The sequence below is a fragment of the Mirounga angustirostris genome, unplaced genomic scaffold, assembly GCF_029215605.1.
Source record: "Mirounga angustirostris isolate CCGP_5_RB_7025 unplaced genomic scaffold, mMirAng1.0.hap1 SCAF_5, whole genome shotgun sequence".
Lineage (NCBI taxonomy): Eukaryota > Metazoa > Chordata > Mammalia > Carnivora > Phocidae > Mirounga > Mirounga angustirostris.
Genome location: NW_026991713.1, coordinates 7,593,229 through 7,619,105, shown reverse-complemented (window position 1 = coordinate 7,619,105; position 25,877 = coordinate 7,593,229). Strand labels below are relative to the sequence as shown.

General features: G+C 51.9%; 2 protein-coding genes across 2 annotated transcripts in view; one reads left to right on the top strand and one right to left on the bottom strand.

Annotated features, from left to right (window-relative positions):
- Positions 1 to 4,841: 4,841 nt before the first annotated feature.
- On the top strand, positions 4,842 to 25,607 carry L3MBTL2 (L3MBTL histone methyl-lysine binding protein 2). Its single transcript, XM_045872460.3, has 17 exons — positions 4,842 to 5,001; positions 6,823 to 7,066; positions 8,338 to 8,471; positions 11,835 to 11,958; positions 12,751 to 12,830; positions 14,337 to 14,454; positions 14,896 to 15,030; positions 15,303 to 15,391; positions 18,677 to 18,908; positions 19,303 to 19,379; positions 19,524 to 19,628; positions 20,323 to 20,470; positions 20,875 to 20,957; positions 21,283 to 21,517; positions 22,004 to 22,069; positions 23,009 to 23,125; positions 23,493 to 25,607. The coding sequence occupies exons 1-17, from the start codon at positions 4,978 to 4,980 to the stop codon at positions 23,603 to 23,605; spliced, it is 2,124 nt and encodes a 707-aa protein (XP_045728416.1). The 5' UTR covers positions 4,842 to 4,977; the 3' UTR covers positions 23,606 to 25,607.
- CHADL (chondroadherin like) overlaps positions 22,982 to 25,877 on the bottom strand; it is a 17,839-nt gene continuing 14,943 nt past the window's right edge. Inside the window, exon 5 of the mRNA XM_054506791.2 lies at positions 22,982 to 23,198. The gene's annotated coding sequence lies outside the window, so the exon portion shown is untranslated. The remainder of the gene's footprint in view (positions 23,199 to 25,877) is intronic.

Here is a 25,877-nt window from a genome sequence, read left to right as displayed (position 1 = left end):
AATCCAGAAGTTCCTTGAGTGGTTTAATAGTGCTGTGTACTGAAATGGGGGAAACTAGAAGCGAAATAGGTATGGGGTAAGGGAATAAAGTGTTCTGCTGTGTGGTTTATGATGCAATGTCCTGTTTTCCTCTATAAGGATGGGTATAGGAGTCTGGAGCTCAGATGACAAACACATGGCCTGGAGATGTGAATTTGGGGCATATAAATGGTATTTACCATACTAAAAATAAAAGACCTCACTTATGGTGAGAAGTAAAGCAAAACAAACAGGCCCAGGGCAGAATCCTGGAGAACACCAATACTCAGGGTTCAGGCCCTGCAATGGGGAGAGAACTGGCCAGAGAGGCAGAAGGAAGACCAAAGGGATCCCAAGAAAGGACAGCATTTCAGGAAGGGTGGAATGATCAGTTGTGTCAGATGCTGCTGAGAGAAGAGAGGTGTGTCTGCACATCTGAGAAGTTGTATGTGAACTTGACACAGCAGTTTTGGTGGACTATGGGGACAGATGGAGAAGCGAGGAGCAGCAGAAGTGGAGGTAGTATGGGCAGACAAGTCTTGAAAAAAATGGGGGTGGAATGCAGGGGACAGAGGAGGTGGATTCAAGGGATTTATTTGTATAGTTGGGGTGACACAAGAGCACATTTGTGTTGCTATCGGGAATGATCCAATAGAGTAGGAGAGATCAATGACCCCAGAGAGAGAGAGAGAGACATGGTGATTCATGGAAGGGAGGCCCTGAAAAGAGAGGGGTATATGAAGTCCATGTATAAAGGCATGACTCTGACCAGCCGAAAAGGGTACGTGTGCTACAGTATGAGACCCAGGCCCAGGAGCTCTGTGGCAGAAGGAATGACCACATGGTTCCAGTGGCCCCTGTTGCTTAGCAACCTGTGTTTAGTAAGACGTTTCAACTGAATTCCTAATTAACGGTCATTTCAACTTATGCTAATGTTTCCTGTCACTGGGGTGCGCACTCTGCTTCTTTCCCTCTCCCAAAGTCTGGTACTTCAGACTCTTGTTGAAATGCTCTGAAACTGATGGAAAGCTCAAATTTCTACTTTCTTGTACTGTTGATAAATGTATGCATCAAGATGTGAAAATTAGGGACTCTCACTCAGTCTTAAAGGGAGGGTGCCAAAGAATGCAGGATATAGATCTCCAGTTCAGAGCCCTCCAATGAACTCCACCCGCCTTCTTGCCTTCTTCCCCACAGGCATCTCAGACTAAATAGAGTCCTTAATACCTTATATTCAACCACCCAACCTCATTCATTCATCCTACAGTTTTTAACTATTAGAGAACATGCTCCCAGCATCTACCCATTTGACATGTCTTCCCAAAGTCATTCTGGATTCCTCACTCTACCCACTCTATACAATTAATTACTGCCTCCAACACATTTCTCAAAAATTCTACTTTTCTGGGTGCCCTCTGAGTCTGCCCTGGTCTAAGCCACCATCATCCTTCATTGGGATCATTACAAGAGCCTTCTAATTGCTGTTTCTCTCAACCCATCTCCAATCCATTCTCCACACTGCAACCAGAGAGTGGTCTTTTAAAGCATAATCAAATCAATTTACTACCCCGCTTAAACCCTTCAAAGGTTTCCCATCACATTCTCCTGCCAACGAGTTGTTTGCCACCCTCCCTAACTTCTGTGTCTCTGGAATGTGCTTTCCCCAACAACCTTCCTACCCTAACTGGCTACTTCTCATCAGGCAAGTCATATCCCCTTCTAGGTGCTCCCTTCCCTAGTGTCCATCACTGCACCCTGCCAAGTACCTTCTCAGCTCAACTAGATGTTAAGTTTTCACTGTCCTGCAGGAGGCAGTGAAATCCATGTGGATGGACAGAGATGTTCACCTGTGTCTCTCCAGAGTCCAGCACTGTGCCTGGCATGCAGTAAATAAATATTTGATGAACATCATGATTTGCTATGAGCAGATTCCCTGCCTGTGAAGTTTATGGTTGTACTTTTTTTTTTTTTCTTTTAAGTAAGCTCTATGCTCAACATGAGGCTTGAACTCATGACCCCAAGATGGAGTTGCATGCTCTACCAACTGAGCCAGCCAGGTGCCCCTGTGGTTATACTTTGAAAATTAATAAAAGACTAAGCAACATATGAAGGGGATTCTTCTTGGCTGTTTTATTCTTCTAGTTGCTGCCCTTCTGGTGTCTAATAGGATGATGATAACCACCATTGATTTTGCCTGGTCTATGGCAGGTACTGCAGGTTTCTTATTTCTAGTTCTTACAACCCAATGAGGTGACCCTATCATTTCCACTGTACAAAGTAAAACCTAGACTCTCTCTGTTTAAGCTTGATGAATCTTGTTGATTCCATATTCCATTTGAAATCATGGAATTTTTCAAGTTGAATGAGAGTAACTTAATCCAGTAGGTGAGGCCCAAGAAGGAAGGCTATAGTCTCCTCATGAGGGAACGGGGCCTAGAACCCTGTTAGTGGTAAAACAAAACCGTTCGCCAGAGTCAGAACAACAAGCTGCCTAATCCAGTGTTCTGCCTTTAAGAAGTGGCCTGTTTCATCCTTAAAGTCTTATTATCTATCTTTTTAGTCCCTGAGCACCTAGGATATGCTAGGCTCTGTTCTTGGCTCTGGAAATACAGTAGAGAACAAGACAGTCTAAGTCACTGCCCTTAGGGCACTTACACTCCAGTGGTGGGAGATAGACAATAAAGAAATAAACAAGTGAACAAGATAATTTCAGACAGAAACAGGTACTATAAAGAACTATAAAATGGGTGCAGGGATACAGAGTGAGGGGAGGGAAAAGTTACTTTAAATAAGGTCCCTGAGGAGGTGACTTAGAGCTGAAATTTGAAAAATGAAGAGCCATCCAGGAGAAGAGCCACAGAAAGAACATCAAGTGCAAAGGCCCTAACGCAAAGTCAAGCTTGGCAGTCAAGAACAAGAAGTGAGTTGGGGTTCCTGGGTGGCTTAGTTGGTTAAGTGTCTGCCTTCGGCTCAGGTCATGATCCCAAAGTCCTGGGATCGAGCCCCGCATCCGGCTCCCTGCTCAGTGGTGAGTCTGCTTCTCCCTCTCCCACTCCCCCTACTTGTGTTCCCTCTCTCTCTCTGTGTCTCCCTCTGTCAAATAAATAAATAAAATCTAAAAAAAAAAAGAACAAGAAGTGAGTGGGGAAAGCCGGAGAGGGTAGTACAGGAGCAGATTGAAGAGAAAGCAGAGTGTCATTCAGGGTCTTGTGGAATGTTTGAATTTTATTCAAGGTGCAAGAGGGAGCTAGTAGAGGTTTCAAGCAAGAGGATGAACATGATCTGGCTTATGATTTAAAAGATCACCTATGGATTAAAGAAGGGGAAAACTCAAACAGGGACCGTTGGAGGGCTGTTGCAGTGGGCTGGTGACATCTGTTCGGGTGGTAGTGGTGGAGGAATAGAGGCTCTATTTTGGATGTAGAACCAACAATACTGGTTGATAGCATGAATATGGGGTTGGTGGTAGAAGGGGTTGAAGAAGAAGAAAAAAAAAAAGGAAAAAAAAAAGAAGGGGTTGAAGAAGGGAAAAATCAAAGACTTCCACATCTATGTGGTGGACCTCAAATTTAGAAATATTTTAACATATATTCAGCCTCCACTTACTACATTTAGATTCTTTTTTTTCTTTTGTCTGTTTTTTTTAAGTTTATTTTATTTTAGTAATCTCTACACCCAATGAGGCTGGAAGCCACCACCCTGAGATCAAGAGTCCCACGCTCCTCTGCCTGAGCCAGCCAGGCACCCCTACATTTAGATCCTTAATTAGAGCACAGCATAGCACGGGGAAAGAATATGGATTTAAATTCCAATCCTGTATGATCTCGGAAAGAGCCACCGCTTCATCTTTGATAGGGTGATTGGCTGTCTCAGATTTGAGCTGTTTGTAAAGCTCCGCCAGAGCACCTAGAACTGAGGTTTACGGAGGTTGTGGGACATCCAAAATGAGTGAGGCAGAGTGCCTCATATTCTAGATTTTATTCAGGAGATGGTGATAGAGGGGCAGTGTTGCGGGATTTTGAGCATGCGAGACATTTATACCACTGGGCAAAAATTCCAGTTTCTGCCTGAATTGGAAATGAGTCTCTCTGCTAGTCATCCTGGCCCAAGGGCACCTTAAAATTCTTTGAATCAGGGCGCCTGGGTGGCTCAGTCGGTTGAGCGACTGCCTTCGGCTCAGGTCATGATCCTGGAGTCCCGGGATCGAGTCCCGCGTCGGGCTCCCTGCTCGGCGGGGAGTCTGCTTCTCCCTCTGACCTTCACCCTGCTCGTGCTCTCTCTCTCAAATAAATAAATAAAATTAAAAAAAAAAATTCTTCGAATCAGGGAGAATGCGATGTCATTCCTGGTGCCTGGAACAGTACCTACCGTATGTGCTCAATTTGATAATTCTTTTTTTTTTTTTTAAGATTTTATTTATTTATTTGACAGAGAGAGACATAGCGAGAGAAGGAACACAAGCAAGGGGAGTGAGAGAGGGAGAAGCAAGCTTCCCGCAGAGCAGGGAGCCCGATGTGGGGCTCGATCCCAGGACCCTGGGATCATGACCTGAGCCGAAGGCAGACGCTTAACGACTGAGCCACCCAGGCGCCCCTCAATTTGATAATTCTTATCAAATTCTTATTTGATAAAGAATGGGGTAGGAGTGTGAGGAGGTTAGCGTGCAGAAATGAGATATGCCCCGGCGGCGGCAGGGCCGGCGCGCAGGGATTTTCACATCTCTATAGCAACGCCCGCTTCCACGAGCACCCGCAGGGGAACTACAAGTCCCACAAGGACCCGCGGCTCCCCCCCCCAGGGGCAGGGGCGCGGGCGAGCGCGGAACCGGCTTTTCCTCCTTCCTGCAGCGTGATTGGCCCGCAGCTCTGGGAAGCGGCCAATGACTGCGCTCAGGAAGAGCCGCGGGTCCAATATGGCTTCCTGCACCTGGTGACGGTTGAAGAAACGGTGTTAGGTCTCATGGAGAAGACTCGGGGCGTCGAGGTGAGAGGGAGAGAATTTATCGTGAATGGGGAAGGGAACCCCGAGAACGTCGCACGCGGGACCGTTCTTTAGGCCTTTTAGCGACGCCTGGAGGGTGGAGAGTGGAAGGATGGATAAACTGAGGTAGTTAGGCTGAGCGGGGCCAGAGGCGAGTGGCGTTGCCTTTTGCCCCATCCTGCTGGGGCCGACGTCCGCCGAGTAGTTCAGGGCGGAACAGCCTCCCTGGGCTCCCTGGAAAGGGACCTGGGTTCAGGATCTGAGAGCTCTTGCATCTTCTTTGTCCTCCCTCTCTCGTGGTCGTTTCTTTGGGGATTAGGAGGCCAGTGACATCCTGGTGGGACGTGAGGGAGATTAAAGTTTCATAAAACTACGTGTCTGGAGCGTTCACGTGCACTGTCGCCCAGTTTACTCACAACAGTCCTGCGTCACTGTTTCGTTGTTATGGTTAAAGTAGCTGAGGCTTTCAGACAGGTGGTGACTCCCCAGGAAGGCCACACAGCTGTAAAGTGAAGGAGATGGGCGCTTAGTCTTGCGGGCTCCAGAACTTTCCCCGCTCTCCCACAGCCTGTCACCCACTCACCCTTGAGTCATTTGGCTTCTGGTCACCGTGTATTTAAATTCGGTCTCTTTTCTACTACATTTGCTTGTGTAGTTGTAAACATAAAATGGAGTAGCGCAAAAATATAAGGGAAGTGGCGAATAATAGCCCGCGCTTTTAGAGCTGTCACTAACTGCTGGAAACAGAGCTAGGCTTTACATATGTCAGTCTTCATTCTAGTCATCTAGAGAAGGCTTGCTATTATCTCCATTGTACTGATGAAGAAGCAGAGCAGCAAGGTTCAGTATCTTGCACAAAATCGCAGTTAAGTGGTAGAGCGAGGATTCAAACCCAGGCAAATCTGGTTTGAAAGCCCATGCTTTTAACCAGTAATAATTGCCAACATGTATCGAACACTTGCTATGTACGTTACTGTTTTGAGTGCTGTATTTGTATTAATCCTTACTTCTCCCTCAAAGCTTCTGAAAGAGGTGGTATCCCAAAGATGTGGGAACTGATGCACGGAGAGATTGACTTGGCTGCAGATCATACAGCTGGTCAGCAGTAGAGATGGTATTTGAGCCCTGGTCTAGGACCTTTTCTACTAAGTGCAGGTAGATTGATACACAGTATCTCGTTTACACTTCACATCCTGTGAGCTAACTACTTTTCTTATTTCATAGGTGAGAAAGTTGAGGCCCAGAGGGGTTAAATGACTTGCCCAAAGACCCACAGCTAGTCAGGATTGAAGCTGAGTCCAGAGCTATGGTACATACCACTATGCTCTAACTAGTGTGTCATCTGTTTCCCAAACACTCCTCAGGGCAGTCTGTGTCCCAAATTTAACTTTTCTGTGGCTGAAGTTGTTGCTGAATTGAGATTGTTTTGGTGTACATATGCTGAAGGGGGAAGAATGATTTTCTAATTTACATCTTCCCCAGAAAGTCTTCATGAGATAACTTAGAGTATTTTCACATCATTGTATTCTATGTGAATCATGTTGAAATGTCATCATTTACAAATCCACAGGAGGAGCTTGGTGAATTCCTAATACATATTTCCTGTCTTGTTAAGCTGTTCTGATGAGTTACAGTTAAGAACTGTATAAACAAGAGTAATGATCCTGGTGTTTGCAAAAGGGGTATTTGATTCTGCCTGCCACTTGGCCCAAAGGTGTTGACCAAGAACTGGAAAGGAAGCTGATAGCAGACCTGCATCCTTCTTCCCCATACACTAAGGCAGACCTGATTCCTCCTGCCTGGTACGTGTCATCCTTCCACTAGGAGACTCCATCTTCAGAACCTATGGAAGAGGAAGAGGAGGAGGAGGACGACTTGGAGCTCTTCGGTGGCTATGACAGTTTCCGGAGCTATAACAGCAGTGCGGGCAGCGAGAGCAGCTCCTATCTGGAGGAGTCAAGTGAAGCAGAAAATGAGGATCGGGAAGCAGGGGAGCTGCCCACCTCCCCCCTGCATTTGCTCAGCCCTGGGACTCCCCGCTCCTTGGATGGCAGTGGTTCTGAGCCAGGTGCTTTCAGGGTGTCCCCTGAAGACGGGGAGGTTTCAGGAGATTATGAAGGAAGAGGGGGATATAGGCCATGTGGGCGGAGCTGTCCAGGTGTAAAAGCTGTTTGATCTAATGTCTAAGGGCCTGTGAAAGAGATGGAAGTAAGAAGTACCCCAAGTAGCCCCAAGGGGCATTTCCTCTGCTGCAGTCTGATTTCAAACTGCAATTTCCTTTGGTCTTTCATACGACTAATACTTATTTGGCACACATTAGATGCCAGTCATTAATATGGTGCTGCTTTTACATTTGTGTGAATAGCCGGTTGATTTTTAAGCCTGGATGTTGAGAAGGACACCTAAAATGTTCTGATTTACTATCCGGGAAAGGACAAGAAATAGCTTGTGGGTTGGATGTGAGGCTGGGGTGGAAAATACAGAATAAAGGGACTTCCTGGGGAGAGGGTTACTGATGAGAGTCCCCGTAGAGCATCTGGAAGCCAGTTAATTTCCGAGCTGTGCTGCTTGGACAGCTGCTGGATCCCTGTGTCAGGGCCCCCAGTGTGTGGACTGCCTGTGAAGAGAGACGGGCTAGATGTATATGAGGACACTCCTATTCCTTAGTGCCTGCAAATACTCTGCCACTTGACTCTTCCTTTCCATCTACCTGTCTTCTCTTCCTCCCTTCCCTCCCTTTTCTTAATCTTTCTCCCCTCTATCTTCTTCCATCCATTCTCTTAGAATCTTAGAACATTGGAACTAGAACCATCGGAGACCGTTGAGTCCAGGGGTCCTCTGTCGTGGCTGTGCATTAGGATCACCTGGGAGCTTTTAACATACTACAGATGCCTATGTCCCACCACAGACCAGTTAATTAGAAGCTCAGGCTTGGCTATTTTTTAAGCTCCACGGGTGATTCTAATATGATGTCAGGATGGAAACACTGATCTAGTTCAGTCTCTTTATAGATGAGGAGAAAATCTGCAGAAGTTAGGTTGGTATAGACACTTTTTTTCTTCTCGTTTTCCTCTTTACAGACTTTCCAACACTTAGCTGTTGCCCTGTGGATTTTCTTTAGCTCCACTGTTGACATATAGCCAGGGGATGCCAGGCAGCTTATCTTGGACAAAACTGATTCAGTTGTACACAAACCTGCTCCTGTTCCAGTCCCGTCAGTCTTACAGGGGGCTGGGACTCACCTAGTTAATGCACCTTTCCAGATTTTGAAGGGCCCATCATTTTGTTTGATTTGGGGTGATCGTATTAGGTGGGTCACGTGCTAAGTTCTCTTCCCAGCTGTCTGTGAGATGTGTGGTATCGTGGGTACAAGGGAAGCCTTCTTCTCCAAGACTAAGAGATTCTGCAGCGTTTCCTGTTCCAGGAGCTACTCCTCCAACTCCAAGAAAGCCAGTATCTTGGCCAGATTACAGGTGAGAGGCAGTCACTTGGAAGACCCTTCCTGGGGTCCTGGGAACCGAGACAGGAGCAACCAACTGGCTGATGGCAAGGGGCCAAGAGGGCTTGGGAGGAGCTTGCTTGTGGCATTCTGAGATTTTAAGTTTCTTGCTATTCTCTAAAATTTAGAGGGGAGAGGAATCCATTTATGGAGCTTGATAAATGACAGATTTCTAGAGCTGCCCTCATTCCCCACCTTCACCCCCTGCATAGTCTGATGTGTTTAGTATGTTTTAAACGAGAGCCTTTGGGGAGTCTGATGCCCTTGGTCTTTGCCCCCCAGTACTTTTATAAATGTTCTGAAAGGAAGCTAGGAGATGGGCATATGTTTCACCAACCACAGTGGGTTTAGGAAGTTGATGCCTTGTCTCTGACTCCATGTCATAGACAGCCACCTAGAAAGTCTTACTACTTTTTTTTTTTTTTTTTGAGAGAGAGCATTCCGGGGTGGGGGGGCAGAGGTGGAGAGGGAGAGAGAGAATCTTAAGCAGGCTCCACACCCAGCCCAGAGCCCGACTCAGGGCTCAGTCTCAGCACCCTGAGATCATGACCTGAGCCAATATCAAGCGTAGGACACTCAATGGACTGAGCCACCCCGGCACCCCTGTAAATGGAAGGATTCTTAAAGAGATGTGTTGTCTAACCCACATATTAGTTGAGAAGTGTGCTGAGGTCCAGAGGAAGAATGACTTACCTTAGGTAGTTCTGTTCGAAGAGCAGCAGAACTGGGACTGGACTGTAATCTCAGGTGCCTGGCTTTGTGGTTTCCTGGTAACTATGGCCACCATCCACAACACTGGTTCTCAAACTCGCCTGCACGTTGGGATCACCTGGAGAGTTTGAAATAGTGACTCTTGGTGAGACTTGATCTTAGGCTATGAGTTCGAGCCCCACGTTGGGTGTAGAGATTACCCAAAAACCAAACCAAACAAAACCAAAAATATGAACTTTTAAAAAATAATAAAATAAAATATCAGTGCTTGGTCTTACTCCCTAGGTTCTGATTTAACTGGGATGGAGTGTGGCCTGGACACAGGGCCTTTATTTATTATTATCTATTTATTTTTAAGTAATCTCTACACCCAACGTGGGGCTCAAATTGATAACTCTGAGATCAAGAGTCACACACTCAGGGCGCCTGGGTGGCTGAGCTGGTTAAGTATCTGCCTTCAGCTCAGGTCATGATCCCAGGGTCCTGGGGATCTAGCCCCGAGTCACATTCTCTGCTCAGTGGGAGCCCCTCATGCTCGATCTCTCTCAAGTAAATAGTCTTAAAAAAAAAAAAAAGGCACATATACTCCACCGACTGAGCCAGCCAGGTACCCCCTAGACATAGGGACTTTTAAAAAGATGCGTTGGGGCGCCTGGGTGCCTCAGTCGCTAAGCCTCTGCCTTCAGCCCAGGTCATGATCCCAGGGTCCTGGGATCGAGCCCCGCATCGGGCTCCCTGCTCCGCGGGAAGCCTGCTTCTCCCTCTCCCACTCCCCCTGCTTGTGTTCCCTCTCTTGCTGTGTCTCTCTCTATCAAATAAATAAAATCTTAAAAAAAATAAAAATAAAGACGTGTCCCCTCACAGGTGACTGTAATGCATAGCAGAGCTTGAGACCCACTGCTCTGACATTTATTGAAAGTCCCAGTGTGCCAGGTTTCTGCTTAGTACTTCATACAATTTCTCTCTCACTTTTGTGAGATAATTGTTTCCCTTATGCAGATTTTAGTCAGGGCACAGAAAAATCTCTCCTCAGCTAATAATAGGTTTTTTTTTTTTTTAAAGATTTATTTATTTATTTGAGAGAGCGAGAATGAGAGAGAGAGTAGATGAGAGGGGGGAGGGTTAGAGGGAGAAGCAGCCTCCTTGCCGAGCAGGGAGCCCGATGCAGGACTCGATCCAGGGACTCCAGGATCATGACCTGAGCTGAAGGCAGTCGCTTAACCAACTGAGCCACCCAGGCGCCCTAATAATAGTATTGTTAATAGCTACAATTTGGGAGTACTTGCTAAGTGTTTGGACTGAGTCCAACCAGTGATCTCTTAAAAATGAATTTTTTTAAATTTCTATTTTATTTAAGATTTTTTTTAGTGTAATTTCTACACCAAACATGGGGCTTGAATTTAAAACCCCAAGATCAAGAGTTGCATGCTCTACTGACTGCACTAGCCAGGTACCCCTTAAATTCCTATTTTATTTATTTTAATTTTTTTTAAGATTTTTTTTATTTGACAGAGACACAGAGAGAGGGAGCACCGAAGCAGAGGGAGTGCTCTCTGGGAGAGGGAGAAGCAGGCTTCCCACCGAGTAGGGAGCCCATTGTGGGGCTGGATCCCAAGACCATGGGATCTGAGCCGAAGGCAGATGCTTAACGACTGAGCCACCCAGGTGCCCCTAAATTCCTATTTTAAAGGCTCAAATATTTTTAGTAACTTACTCAGAGGTATACAAATGAAATTGAAGAGCCAGGATTTGACCCCAGGTGTCTGTGGGATTTAAACTCACATTTTTACTTCACTGATATTTTTAAATAAATTATCTGGTAGGGGGGAGAGGGGCGACGCCTGGGTGGCTCAGTCAGTTAAGCATCTGACTCTGGATTTGGACTCAGATGTTGATCCTCAGGGTCGTGAGATGGACTGTGTCAGGCTTCGCGCTGAGCATGGAGTCATACTTAAGATTCTCTCTCTCAAAAAAAAAAATAGATTCTCCCTCTCCCTCTGTCCCCTCCCCCACCCTCATTCTCCCCCCGTCTCTCCCTCCCTCTTTAAAAATAAAAATAAATTCTCTGGGTCTTTCTGAGCAGTGCTTAAGTTACAAATTATAGACCAGATTAGTGGCCTTTCACCTTTGGGGATGCCCCTGTGGAGCACCTGATGAAAGCCACGGACCTGCTCCAGAACATTCATGTATGTGTACAAAATATTGCCTCCTGACTCAGTTCACGGACCTTTCTGAAGCCCACTCTCTGCAATAAGTCTGTAGGAGCACCAGAGGAAGGAGATGGCTGAGTTGAAGCCATGAGGGAAAAGTTCCTGGAGGAAGCCAAGGCTTAAAAAAAGATAGAAAAGATAGAACAAGCGTCCCTCCCTGCCCTGTAGCTCCTCTGACCCTGTCCTCCCTTGTTGAACAAAAGCTAAGCACTTACTGAGTGCCGGCATAATACAGTAACTCTCATCCTTGCCACCCCCCTCTGAGTTAAGATTGTTATTGTTATCCAGTTGATTTACAAATGAAGAAACTGGAGGGGTTGTGTAACTGGATGAATCCCAGGGTTTGAACCTAGGCAGTCCAACTCGAGAGTCCTGTTCTCAGCCATTGGGTGACACACATGTTCTCCTCCCTCCAGGGAAAGCCCCCGACCAAGAAAGCCAAAGTCCTGCACAAGGCAGCCTGGTCTGCCAAAATCGGAGCCTTCCTCCACTCGCAAGGGACAGGACAGCTAGCAGATGGGACACCAACAGGACAAGACGGTAAGACAGCAGGGCACTGGTGCTCAGGAAGCTGCTGGGGATCGGTGGGAGTGGGGTGCCCATTCTGGGGTGGCCCTGCCTAGGAGCCAGGAATGGGAAAGATGGGGCAGCTAGAGAGTGCCCTGGCCCAAGCTCATTGTGGATTGCGTCTTCCCCATCAGTAGGTAGTGTGGAAATTACCCCAGAAAATCCCTTTAGTCATTCCTAAAGTGCCAGGAGCCCTACTCCTGATAATTCAGAAGCCAAGAATTAGCTTCTTTTCTCTTGTATTGCTTTTGGCCCTTTGGTTTCTGTTTCCCTTGGACAGTGAAGACCCCTCTCTGGTTTGGAAAGGGGTCGTGGGATAAGGAAAGGAACCTTTCTCTCTGAGTGTGTGTAGCAGTTTCTAAACCTACAAGCATTAAGCAACTCTGCTTTAGGTGGTCTGGGTTTCTGACTGCAGTTGAACTCCACAGGCATGAGGGTTGGAGGGGCCTAGGTGTGCACCCTTCCCACCCATTCAGATAAGCTGTGGCCAATGAGAGGTTGGGGGAGGTCTAAGGAATTTAAGCCCAAAGGTCTTTGGATTTCCTTCTCTTCTCGGGGAAGAAAGATCAGACACTCCCCTTGAATGTTTCCTCCACTCCTGAGAGTCTGTCACCCTTTGGATAAGGTCCAGCCCTGTTCTGATGGCCACTGATGGGGCAGGTATGGGGCTTCCCGGGTGGGGAAGGACCTGCTTCTACAGGCTCCTGGGGGCCAGGTTCCTAGCAGGGCTGCTGACTTTCAGCTCTTGCTCTTTCTGCTCTGCAGCGCTGGTCCTGGGTTTCGACTGGGGGAAGTTCCTGAAGGATCACAGTTACAAAGCTGCTCCCGTCAGCTGTTTTAAGCACGTGAGTGCCCTGGAGATGAGGGGAGGGAGAGCTGGGAACCGGGGCGCATGCCACCGCTCTCACCCGCCAGCCTCCCAAGCATTCCAGGCTGGGCATTGGCACCCCGGAGAGAACAGTGGGGAGGTCTGGGTGGGCGCAGTCCAGCTTTGCCACTCGCTCCGGTTTACCTTTCTGTCCACCTTTCTTCAGCATCCTCCCACAAAGCCTTATCGAGGCCTTCTGGCACCGTGCATCCCTCTGAGGTCATTCTCACTCTGCTTATTTATGTAATGGAACTTTGTGCTAGAAATCCTTTTTCTTTCTTTCGTTTTTATAGAAATCCTCTTCTGTCTTCCCACTGTTCCATGTTTTACCACTGAAAGCTTGTTCTGAACTGCTCTGGGCCCCCTGGTCCCTGGGAGGCAGATGGGGATCCTCCTGGAGCCCACTTCTGTACAGAGAAGCACAGAAGAGTGAGGTCCTGGGGGGCTGGGCCTGGAGTGGAAGGACGGGCAGAGATGCTGCCAGTTGTCTGGGGGCCAGGGAGCCGCCTAGAGTGGTGCTCCTGTTTGGTCTTTCAAGCCAGGAAGTGGAGGAGAGGAGGCCTCTTGACTCTTGGAGCGCTCTGACCAGAGTCCCATCCTAGCAGCTGCTGAACTCTGGAGAGCGCCGCGGACAGAGGAAAGTTGGGAAGTTTGACTCTTCTCTGCATTGCTGTTGAAGGCGCACACCTTTCCTAGTGGGAAGCTCTTTTGCCCTGAGTTTTCACTGCAGGGGAGTTACATCGAGCTTGCATTCAGCATACCTGATTCCATAGGCTCTGCCACGCTGGCCCTGGTGTGGCTGGGTAGCATAACCATTTCTTGGTTCTTCTCTGGCCAGAGAGATGGAGTGGGATACCCCGATGAGCTTAAGCCAGGATGAGAATGAAAAAAAGGGTGAGTTTCTCCAAAGGAGAATCAGGGTGCTGTTGGTGCAAAGTGAGGATTAGCTATAGGGAAGCCAAGCAGGAAGGGTACGCTGCTGTTGGAGAGCATCTGAAGAGAAGACCGGTTGGAGAAGTGGAGAAAGAATGTACCAGAAGTAGTATGTGAGAGCCGGCATGGTGATGGCTGAGAGACTACTGCCCAGGCTTGAGTGACGTTTGAAAGAGGTGGTATTTGTGCCGAGGACAGTCCCTGGCACGTGGCGAGCACTAGGCGGTGTGAGGTGTAGTCGCTGGATGATGGAGTGAGGAGCTGGGGTCCTGTAAGATCAGCCCTCGGGGCTGACTGACTCTGGATGTCTGGCTGTTGCACCGCCCTCCCGTCCCGTCCCCCCACCCCCACTGTCCTGCCTCAGCTCTTTGGGGACTGTGGACTCGTCTTGCTCCTCTCTTCATCCCTAGTCCCATGCCTGGCTGGCCACATGCAGCGAGTGATGTGCACTGAGGTGCAGAGAAGGACGCCAGGGCTCATGAGGCCAGCCACTCTCCCCTGTCCACTCGGGCAGCTCACTGTCCCCCTGAATGCTCTCGTGCCCACACAGGTCCCACTCTATGACCAGTGGGAGGATGTGATGAAGGGGATGAAGGTGGAGGTGCTCAACAGCGACGCCGTGCTCCCCAGCCGGGTGTACTGGATCGCCTCTGTCATCCAGGCCGCAGGTGGGTAGTCCTCTGGCCAAGGCAGGGTCCGGGTTCGGAGGACCTCTCCGCGCGGGTGGGCAGTATCGCACACAGAAATTGGCTTCGTAAAACAAAAAAGCCCAGCCCCTGGAGCTCTTCCAGTCCCTTCTTGGGATTCTCCTACCTTCCCTGCCTTTGAAGAGGCCACAAAGCATGACAAGTTTGTAAAGTCCCCTTTTTAAGGTTTTTTTCCAGGAATGATCAGGCTGCAGAAAATTAATTCTCCCTGCTGTGCCACACAGCTTTCCGAGTACGCGGCGTGGGTTTGTTTTGGCTGTGACTGTTGAGGACAACAGGGACCCCACTTGCCCAGAAGGAGTTCTTGGAAGAGGAGTCAGGTTTAGGCTCAAGAAGAAGGAAGGCCTGAGAATATACCTTTCCCCATCCCACCCTCCCTCACCGGTGCCCTCCTTCTTTCAGGGTACCGGGTGCTGCTTCGGTACGAAGGCTTTGAAAATGACGCCAGCCATGACTTCTGGTGCAACCTGGGGACAGTGGACGTCCACCCCATTGGCTGGTGTGCCATCAACAGCAAGATTCTGGTGCCCCCACGGAGTGAGTTGATGAGAACATTCCCTGTTGTGGTTCGTGCAGAGCCCTTGGTAGAAGGGGCACCCTTTGTCTTAGGTTAGCCCAGAGCAGAACCCACTTGCCAGCCTGCTTCCTGTCCCCTCTGGTCTCAAGCCCCGTGGCAGATCCAAGTTGTACAGCGGGTTTTATTAGATGGGATGGCGGCCCCGAAGAGGCAGAAATAAGTTGCTCTGGCGCCCCCTGTTGGCGGGAGCGTTGTCAGTCTGTGTAACCAGGATTCCGCTGTGTCTCCACAGCCATCCATGCCAAGTTCACCGACTGGAAGGGGTACCTCATGAAACGGTTGGTGGGCTCCAGGACACTTCCCGTGGATTTCCATATCAAGGTCTGGCACTGAGCCCTTTGGGTCTCCTAACTGATCTCCTTCCTGCCCCTCTTCCATTTTCTCTGTCCATGCTACTCACTGGAGTATTTTCTCAAAGACTCCCTTGCTTGCCAGTCTCTAGCAGCTTCACGTTTCTCCAGGAAGGATGTTGGTTGCTGTCCGCCTTCTCAGCCTAGTGTCGGCCTCCCCCACCCAACCCAGACTCTGATCCTGCCATGCTGATCACGTTGCTTTGTCTCCTGTTTGCTCCGCCAGAGCGTTACCTTTGCTCATAGCATTTTTCAGGAGCATTCGTCCCATAGATTTTATTAAGTACTTGTGAACAAGGAACTGTGGGAATACAGACCCTGTATTCAGGACCCTCCAGTCTGGCAGAGGAAACAAAGTCAAGCACAGGAATATAAAGTAGACTGGGTCCTGAACCAGGGGTGTGTCTCCGAATCATCTCTGTGGCTTTTAATTTTAATTTTGTAAAATTTAGCTCCTTAACTTAAAAAATCACACACGTGGTTAAAAACTCAAAGAGAACACAAGGATACATAGTGAAGACTTCGTTTCTCCCACCTCTGTACACCAGACCCTCTGTTGTGGGGCTCGCTCACATAGGGGCCTGGACAGCGTCTGAGGTCTCCGGACCCGGATGCACACACGTGTGGTTCCCACGTTGCCTCTGTAAGCGGCACAGCCACGGGCAGGGGACACAGAGAGGGTGCTGTGTGGCACATGGTTGAACTGGCCCTGTGGCCTGAAGAGGAGCAGCTATCAAGGAAGGCCTCACGGAGAAAATGGCATTTGAATTCTACCTTGATGGGTAGGGTTTGGGTGGTCTGGAAGCCAAGAGTTTCGGAAAGTAAGGATGGAATAGAAGCTGGGGCCATCTCATCCAAGGCACCAGACGCCTGGTGAAGAGGTTGCCACCGTGAGTCTTAGCTGGTGGAGAGTGGGCCTATGGCAAGGAATGGTTCCAGCACCTCAAGGAAGCTTTCCCTGGCTTTTTTCCCTAAAGTAGAAATGATTTTTGCTTTAGTTGAACTTGCTGGGTACTGTCCGTTTACTCTTTATTTCTCTGTATTTTGCTAATTTATCTTTTCATACTCTTTTTTTTTTTTTTTAAGATTTCATTTATTAGAGAGTGATAGTGAGAGAGAGCATGAGCAGTGGGGAGAGGGAGGGCAGACTCACTGCTGAGCAGGGAGCCCGATGCGGGCCCAATCCCAGGACCCTGGGATCATGACCTGAGCCGAAGGCAGATGCCCAACGACTGAGCCACCCAGGCGGCCCCATACTCTCTTTCCAACAAAACTGTAAGCTCTTTCTCCTCTTCTCATAATGCCTTGCACAGTGGACAGATTGAGCAGTTGAAAACAAGCGTTCACTCCTCCCCTGGCACTAGTCTGAAGATGAGGTAGCTGATTGTGGCTGGGGCAGCCACTGGCGTTATCAAGCCGGCCTCTCCTCTGCTTAAATTAAAATGAGCTTGATTCCGGGGGGGCTCTGTTGGTTAAGCATCCAACTGTTGATCTCAGGGTCATGAGTTCAAGCCCCACGTTGGCCTCCACGCTAGGCATGGAGCCTACTTTAAAAAAAAAAACAAACCTTGATTCTGGTTCCATGTGAACCAGTCAGCAAGCACACTGACTCACTGTCATGTACCCAGTCCTGCAGCGGATACAAAAGCAGCTGCCTCTGAGGATTGGGGGTAGGGAAGGTAAAAGGGGGTGGGTTTGTGAAGGAAGCTCTAATCCAAATCCAGTCTGGTTCCTTTGATGCCTACAATGTGGTAAGTGCTGAGTATAATGTTTTGAATGAATGACCCACCGGCCAAGGTCAGGTGTGTACTATGTGTTTGTCAAGGAGAAAAAACGTTAACTGAGCACTAACTCTGTGCCTAGTTCTGTGCTTGGAACTGAGACGATCAAGATGAATCCTCCCAAACCTGGCTTCTGCCCCTACGGAGCTCAGGTTCTGGGCGTGACTGAACAAAGAGGCCATGAAAGTGGTGGTGGGCTGTGGGCTGCCCTGGGTGGGCGTCAAAGAAAGGAGTGTGTTAGGAAAGGCTAGGAGAGGAAGGTAGCGCAGAGGGACCCCAATCCAGGCTTCACCCTGTGTCTCTCTCCTAAATGGGCCAATCAGGCAGTCGGTTTGGACTTGATTCCAGGCCTTGAGCTGATGTCTGACGCGTCTGTGGTGTAGGACTCTTACCAGCTTTGTCTGGTTGTTGCTTTGTGACCTTGGAGATGCTCCCCCTCCTGGTGGGCTTTGAAATAGCACGGCTTAGGGACGCCTGGATGGCTCAGTCTGTTAAGTGTCTGCCTTTGGCTCAGATCATGCGTGCCCTCTCTGACAAATAAAAAAATTTTTTTTAAAGATCTTATTTATTTATATGACAGAGAGAGAGACAGAGAGAGAGGGAACACAAGCAGGGGGAGTGGGAGAGGGAGAAGCAGACTCCCCACAGGGCGGGGAGCCCGATGCGGGGCTTGATCCCAGGACCCTGGGATCATGACCTGAGCCGAAGGCAGGTGCCCAAAGACTGAGCCACCCAGGCGCCCCTGACAAATGAAATCTTAAAAGAAAAAAATAGCATGGCTTAGTCCCCACCTTGGTCCCCTAGGCTGGGGCTGGTTTTCCCTGGCTGTGAAAGCCCTAGAGAGCTCACTGTTCCCATTTCCCTACCCCAGGCAGGACAGGACTGAAGTCACAGTGACCTGAAAAACTCTCCTACCCCTCATCCGTGGCCTGTCATCAGGGCTCTCTAGAACAGCTTATGGGCGTCTTGGTCACTGTCCCTTGCTGGGTCAGTGGATAACCGTTCCGAGTTGCAGCCCAGTGGGTTCACAGCTGTAATTAGACATACGGAGGCACCGGGGGCCTCAGCTCTCTGGACATGAGAACTGTATGTGCCATCAGCCGGGAGGTGGAGGGGCGAGGGAAAGCGCACAAGGCTGGACACTGGGACCAGTTTCAAGGTCCAGCTCTGGCACCAGTGAATCTGGGTGAGCATAGGCAAGTCACTTGAGCCCTCTGGGGCACCTGTTTCCTTCGTCTGCAAGGGCTATTTGTACTTCCCATCATACTGAGTGACTGGCATTTTGGTGCCCACCTTGTAAGCTAAGTGCTGTCCTTCCACATCATCCTGGGGAATTAGGGGCCAGGGTCGAACCTGGTGGGATGGGAGGGCTCATCCGCCCGTTCCCTGACTCAGGGCTGGGTGCAGCAAGAGATGACACAGGGAGGGTGGGGGGAGCCCCAGGACCACAGCAGGCCTGTGCTCTGATGTTGCAGATGGTGGAGAGCATGAAGTACCCCTTCCGACAAGGCATGCGGCTGGAGGTGGTGGACAAGGCCCAGGTGTCCCGGACCCGCATGGCCGTGGTGGACACAGTAATCGGGGGTCGCCTTCGGCTCCTCTATGAGGACGGCGACAGTGATGATGACTTCTGGTGCCACATGTGGAGCCCCCTGATCCACCCAGTGGGCTGGTCACGGCGAGTCGGCCACGGCATCAAGCTGTCAGGTCTGCTGTCGGGGCCGGGGCGGGAGCACCTCTGCACCCCACAACACCACCGTGTGGTGGGGGTGACCACCGCCAGCATGTGCATGGTCGTACCAAGGTCCAGAGTGGTTGCATGATTTGACCAAGGTCACTCAGTTTGTAAGGGTTTTAAACCGATTGGAACCTGGAGGTTACATGATGTGGGAAGCATCTGGATCTTATGGGTTCAGTAGTTCCTACAGAGAGCTCCTGACGTGTTCTGTCTTCTGGTCTAGGTGGGGGGCACGGGGTGCCGAGATACAGATTAGAACACATGCGGGGCAGCGCCCACATTTCTGGGGAGGGGAGGGAGCTGGCCCTGTGGGCAGCCTGCAGCTCCCTTCTCTCCCTTGCTCCCTCTGCCATCTCCCCAAAGAGAGGCGCAGCGACATGGCCCACCATCCCACCTTCCGGAAAATCTACTGTGATGCTGTTCCTTACCTGTTCAAGAAGGTGAGGCGCAGCCACAGGCCCATTCCAGGCCTCACGACCCGGGGCGTTCCTTTCCTTCCCAGGCCTGTGGCAGATGAGGCCAGCCACCGCCCCCCCCCCGCCACCTGGGCCACCCAGTTTCCCCAGCTGCCCCGTTCCTTTAAGGTTCGAGCTGTCTACACGGAAGGTGGTTGGTTTGAGGAGGGGATGAAACTGGAAGCCATTGACCCCCTGAATCTGGGCAACATCTGCGTGGCAACCATCTGCAAGGTGAGCCTGGGCCTGGCCCTGCAGCTTCCAGGGTGGCTTTCGGGAGCCGGTGAGGTGGCACAGAGCCCTTCACGTCCGTCCCCCCTTCCCCACTCTGGCTGCTCTGGGAGTGCCGCACTTCTGAGAGTAGGGGTCTTACCTGCTTCTTGCCCAGAATCGGCTTTCGTGTCAGGTCCCAGGCGCGTTGGAGGGGTGCTTATTGAACACCTGGCCTGAGCCTGGTCTTGTCGGGTGTAGGCCCCGCCCTGTCAACCTCCCTGGGGGCCTTCCCACCGCCACACGTCCTCTCCTTCGAGTGGCAGCCTGGCCAGGAGCCATAGCTGTGCTGACTTCTCTGCACACCACCTCCATTATTGCTGTGGCCTGAGCAGCAAATGACTCCACCTTGGCCCCCCTGGGGACATGCTGATTTGTGCATCCAGCCAATCTTCTCCCGGCTGGGCCTGTGTGCTCACCATCAAAAACACTGGAAAAGACAGATGTAGTCCCTGCGGGAACAGCATTTGCTGTCTAGTGAGGAAAGTAAAGAACCTCATGAGTATGGGTATGAGTGCTCAGAAGCAGAAGCTCAGGGAAGGCTGAGATCTAACTCCGGCTGGATCCATTTGCCTCGTGTCCCCACCATAGCCACCTCACCCTGGGATGGGGGTGCAGTTCATGATAACATGGTGTCTGCCTGCCCTCCCCCAACTAGGTTCTCCTAGACGGCTACCTGATGATCTGTGTGGATGGGGGGCCCTCCACAGATGGCTCAGACTGGTTCTGTTACCATGCCTCCTCCCACGCCATCTTCCCAGCCACCTTCTGCCAAAAGAATGACATTGAGCTCACACCCCCAAAAGGTAAGACGGTCCTCATAGTCGGAAATGGCAGAGTGTACCCACAGGCCCAGATTCCTGTCCAAGCCAGACCCTGGGCCTTGGAGTCTTAGAGTGGATTGGGGAGCTATCAGAACCAGCCAAGCCACCACCACCAGCCCTTACAATGGGCTGACGTAGCTCTGGGGCTAATGGGTGTCTGCGTGAGCAGAGCTCCCACTTGTTCCTTTGGGCAGTGAACAACCTAGACGATGGGACCAGGGTCCTAGAGCAGGTATCAGCCTGGGGAGGAGGAAAGAAGGCTGCTGGGGATACTCCGGGCTGGGTCCTGACCCAGCTACGGGTGCCCGTTTGGCCCGTGCTCCTCTCCCAGACTCCCTCCTGCCTTCCCTCCTTTCCCTCCACATCTATGTTTTCTGCTCCACCAGGCTACGAGGCACACACTTTCAGCTGGGACACCTACTTGGAGAAGACCAAGTCGAAAGTAGCTCCGTCGAGACTCTTTAACATGGTGAGGAGAGTGAGGAAGCACGGGGCCTGGGGTGGCCCTGCCCGCTGTCAGCGGTGTTAACTCCAACCCGCTTCTCCTTCCTTGAGTCTGGACGGTGGAGACCAGCTGCTTCAGGGGAGAAGTCCCAAACCCTGCCATAGGCATTCTGCCCAACAGTCCAGCCTGCTCCCTTTCCCGGAAGGGCTGGTGCTGGGAACAGAGGGCAGTGGGATCACTGCCAGGGGACACTTCCCCCGGGCACTCCCAGCCCACTCCCTCTCCCCAGTTCAGTCCCACTGGGGCAGGGAGCTGGCTGCCTTGGTCACTGCGTCTCCCCCCTCGCCAGGACTGCCCCAACCACGGCTTCAAGGTGGGCATGAAGCTGGAGGCCGTGGACCTGATGGAACCCCGGCTCATCTGCGTGGCCACGGTGAAGCGGGTGGTACACAGGCTCCTCAGCATCCACTTCGATGGCTGGGACAGCGAGTACGACCAGTGGGTGGACTGTGAGTCCCCGGACATCTACCCCGTCGGCTGGTGTGAGCTCACCGGCTACCAGCTCCAGCCACCTGTGGCCGCAGGTCTGGGCTCTCGTGGCCCCAGGGGACTCTTGACTTTCCTTTTCTTTTTCCTTCTTGCCAACCACTCCCCCTGCCCCATACCTACCTCATTCTTTGGCATGAGACCCAGAAGTCTCCTGGACCACTTCTAATGAAAGAGCGGCCCTCGTGTCCCCACCTCCCACTCCTGACTTGTCTGTCTCCCTCTCCCTCTGGCCTGCAGAGCGCCTTCCTTGATCTTGCCCACTCTGTCATATGCTCGTGCCCTTGTGCACCCAGGTAAACCAGCCAGGCCCCTCGGAGCCGCCCAGGTGACGAGGTGGGAAGAAGGGACAGCTGCTCCCAGTCCCTCCCCCATTCTCACTGGTCCACTTTGGCTCTCCTTCTTGGGGCGTCCCGTGTGTAAGGGAGGCTAGTGAGGTGTGGGCAAGGGGTCTCGGGGTGTGCCTGTACCGTGCCCTCTTCAAGCTCTCCTCTTAACCTCTGTCCCTCGTCTTTCAACAACAGAGCCGACCACACCTCTGAAGGCCAAAGAGGCCACAAAGAAGAAAAAGAAACAGTTTGGGAAGAAAAGTAAGTGATGCTCTCAAGCAGCCAGGCTGATGGGGGACTTGGGATCAGCTGGGCCTGTGTTTCTGCGAGGAGAGGGGGTCACCACGTAGGGAGCGCTCTTCATGGTCCCTCCAACTCCTCTCCTTTGCCCTTCGGCCCCAGCGGGCCTATCAGCCTGTGTCTTAAGGGACCCAAGCACAAACAGGAAGTCTTCAGTCTCTGGCAGTGGTCAGGATCCCAAGCAAAAAAGGCAAGAGATGGGATTTATAAGAGAGAAAAGGGGGAGGGATCCCCATCCCTGCTGTCCTGTGGTCACAAGTCAGCACGGCCCCATCGGCAGTGCACAACTGCTGTTTGAAAGTAAGATGTATGGGGGGTGGCAATTTCTCCTCAAGCCTGTCGTTCGTCCCTTGGGACCCTCAGGGGTGGGAGCTTTGGTGTCATTTCCTTAGGCGGGGCCCCAGTCTTAACAGATCCTGAGCCCTATGCGGGCTCAGCTTGAGGGGACGGGAGGTGGAGTGGGGCGGGGAGGGGGGGGGGAGGTAAAGCCATCCTTCAGAGCTGCCAGCCTGTGGCAGCGAGATGGTCTCCATGAGGTGGCACCACACAGAGAAGAGGTTGTCTAGAAACAGGACAAGGAGGAAGCAGGTGCGGTCCCTGGGCAGGATCGGGTTTGAGTTGATCATGTGGGCAGGCCCTGTGCCGTCCACAGTGGTGGGGCTGGGAACGGCACTTGACAGGTGAAGAAAGGAAGCTCAGCAAGCACACCCAGGGCAGACACGCTCTCTGAGGCTCAGGCACACAGCGCCGAGGGACAGTGTCAGAGTTCACACTCTGTGCCCCCACATTGGCACCTGACCCTCCACTACACCGCCTCTGCTCACCGCTGCATGACCCCCAGCCGTTGAGCCTCCCATGGATACAGCCCTGTGCTGGGTTTCATTCTGTTTTTATTCAAAGGGAAAAGAATACCACCAACCAAGACTCGGCCCCTCAGACAGGGGTCCAAGAAGCCCCTGCTGGAGGATGACCTGCAGGCCGCAGAGAAGATCTCATCGGATCCTGTTCCTGAAGAGAGTAAGAGCCTCCCGGGCGGGGTCAGGCCAGGGCCGGCCTGCTCCAGTGCTCAGAGGCGGCCCTTCTCCCCCACCTGGGCACAGAAGAGGAGAGTCCAGTGTGAAGGGACTTTTCCGGGCACCAAGCAGTCCTTCTCAGACCACTGGGCCTGGAGAGCTTCCCAAACACCCACCCCCACCTCTGAACCGAGCCACACATCTCCAGCCGGGCCCTCTCCATCTCGCCGCCTGCCCCACGGGGGGAAGGTGCCATTCCCACCTCCCCGCCACGTCCCGAAGGCCCCCATTCATAGGGAGCCAGAGGCCCCACCCTTCCCAGGGTTTCACGCACACTCACTGTGTTCTCCAACCCCCCCCTTCCTCTTTAGTCATTGCCGTGCGCGTGAAGGAAGAACATCTAGACATGGCCACGCCGGACAAAGCCCCGAGTCCAGAGCTGCCTGTTCCCCTCGAGAACATCAAACAGGAGACCGATGACTGAGCCTTCCCCCCTGCCAGCCCGGGGCTCCTCTGTTGCTACCACCCTTCCCCCCTGCTTTAGTTTGGAGACTGAGCCTTTTTGCCTAAGTTCTGCCAGCTGCTGTGAGGGCCGGGCACCAAAGGACCTCTGGCCAGGCCTGCGTGACTGGGGCTGCCCGAGGCCTCCAGACTGGTCTGTGAGCGACTCCTCCTCCAGCTACAGTTCCCAAAGCTCTTCCTCACAGTAACCTCCCTCCACACCCACATACCCCTCGACTGCCGTGGGGTCGAGGGCTGCCCCCAGTCATCCTGGAAGACGAGTCCATGAGGTGTGTGTGGGTGTGTCCAAGCAAGTCCTGCAACAGGCCTGGAGCGGCTCTTGAGGGGGAGGCAGCCGCAGGTCGGTGGTGAGTGGCGTGGTGCGAGCCTGAAAGCAGCCACGTGGAGCAGCCTCTCACCTCTGGGCTTGGCGCTCCGCTCCTCCCAGCACCCTAGAGAGGCGAGGGAACCCCATGCGCGCGCCCACCTCTGGCAGGCAGCTAAGCAGCAGTGACCAGGAGGCAGGTTCTGGTGACTTGTGAGGTGGCCTTAACCTGGTTTCTTTGTTGGCAAGAGGACTGACCCCTCCTATTTCCTAAAAGGAACAGTGGAATAGAGGTGGGGTCTGCTCCTGCCTGGGGGGCTTGCACCACGTGGGGAGGCTTGGTGGCCGAGGGGCTACAGAGGCGGCAGGACTGGAAGGCGAGGCCAGGGCTATGAGGAGGCCCCAGCTGGACGGGGGACCACCGCCAGCTTTGCGCTTAACCTGCTTTGAGCCCAGCTTGGCTGGGACCTGTCCTTTCACCCCCTTCTCCCTGTTAACCAGGGTCAGGTGCAGCCCTGCCTGAGTCATGGGGCAGGGGAGTGGTCAGCCCTGCTGGCTGAGGTGGCCCTAAGGAAGGGAGAAGAGGATAACAGGACATGCTTCCTGGCTCTCTGTCCCTTACTGTCCATCCTCCTCTCTGAAATTACATTCTAGAAGCTCCCCTAGTGTCTGCCCAAATTTCAGTAGCTTTTATTTTTCCCAGTTAGTCTCCTTGGAAACTGTCTCTTTCCGTCTCTTCAGTAACTTTTCCTGGTACGTAAGATGGAGGCAGGCTGCCCTTATTTCTTGTCTTTGGGTGGAGACGCACTGCCAGGTGGGTCCCCGTGTCGTCCTTTAGGGGGTACAGCCGTGCTGCCATGGGCGTCCAGCTACACTCTCTGAGCTGGTCTGTCAGGCTGCCACTGCCCGTGCTGGGTGGCGTGCTGGGTGGGGTGCATTTGCTCAGGACCTCAGCTGTTTGGTGTTACCCAGAGATGGGGTGACCAGCCTAAGGGGAGCTGATTTCCAGTCATTTTTTTCCAGAGAGAACTTGATCCTCACTCCTTTACTAAAGGCACTAGAAAGCCCCACATGGTGTAGAAACCAGGCCCAGAAAGTGGTCAGTTGGTGCAGCGTGAACTCCCCCCAAAAGTGACTAGATTTGGAACATAGTGAAGATCAAGGACGGGCCATGCCTTCCCCTGCTGTCGCTCACACACGCACCCCAGACCTGGACAGTGACAGGTCAATAACCTCAGCCCCCCTCTCCCCAGGGAAGATGGCCTGGGTACGCATTTGGGCTCACAGTGTACCCGTGGAGCTCTTGCAGGCTCCTGCTCCCAGCTGAAGCTAGTGCCTTGTCCCCAGACCCCTTGCAGTTCGGGGATCCCGTTCTGACTGGCGCTTCTGGGAAAACTGGCCTTGGACGGCATTGTAACCTTCAGTTCCTTCCCCCCCTGAATGAAGTGAGGCCTGCCTGTGCCCTGATGAGGATGGCAGGGTCAGGAGACAGGCCAGCAGCCATTCCCGCCCTCGACTGGCCGCCCCGGACTTCCTGAAGCCGTTAGTCAGGTTTCTGTTTCTTAGAGCTGAGTGTATTCTCATCTGTCACCTCCTGTGAAGGCTGGGTTCACACATGAGCACAATGAATAAATGGCCTCACTTGAGCGCCCCATCTCCATAGCAGCCACACTGTGGGTTACCCGTATTTGCGTCTCTGCCGTTCCTCTCCTGCAAGACCCTGAGCTCCCCAGAGGCCGAGCCCGGGCCTGGTCTGCCGCAGCAGCCTGGTACTAAGCCCCACGAGTGTGTGACCTGAAAATACGTAACTTGTGTTGCTGGGGCCGAAAGATCTTGATTCATCACAGATGGAAGTGGGGGCTTCTGGGAGGTTTCCACTCCAGGCGCAGGACCAACTTTGTACCTCACTTGCCCTTGGAGAGAACCGGAG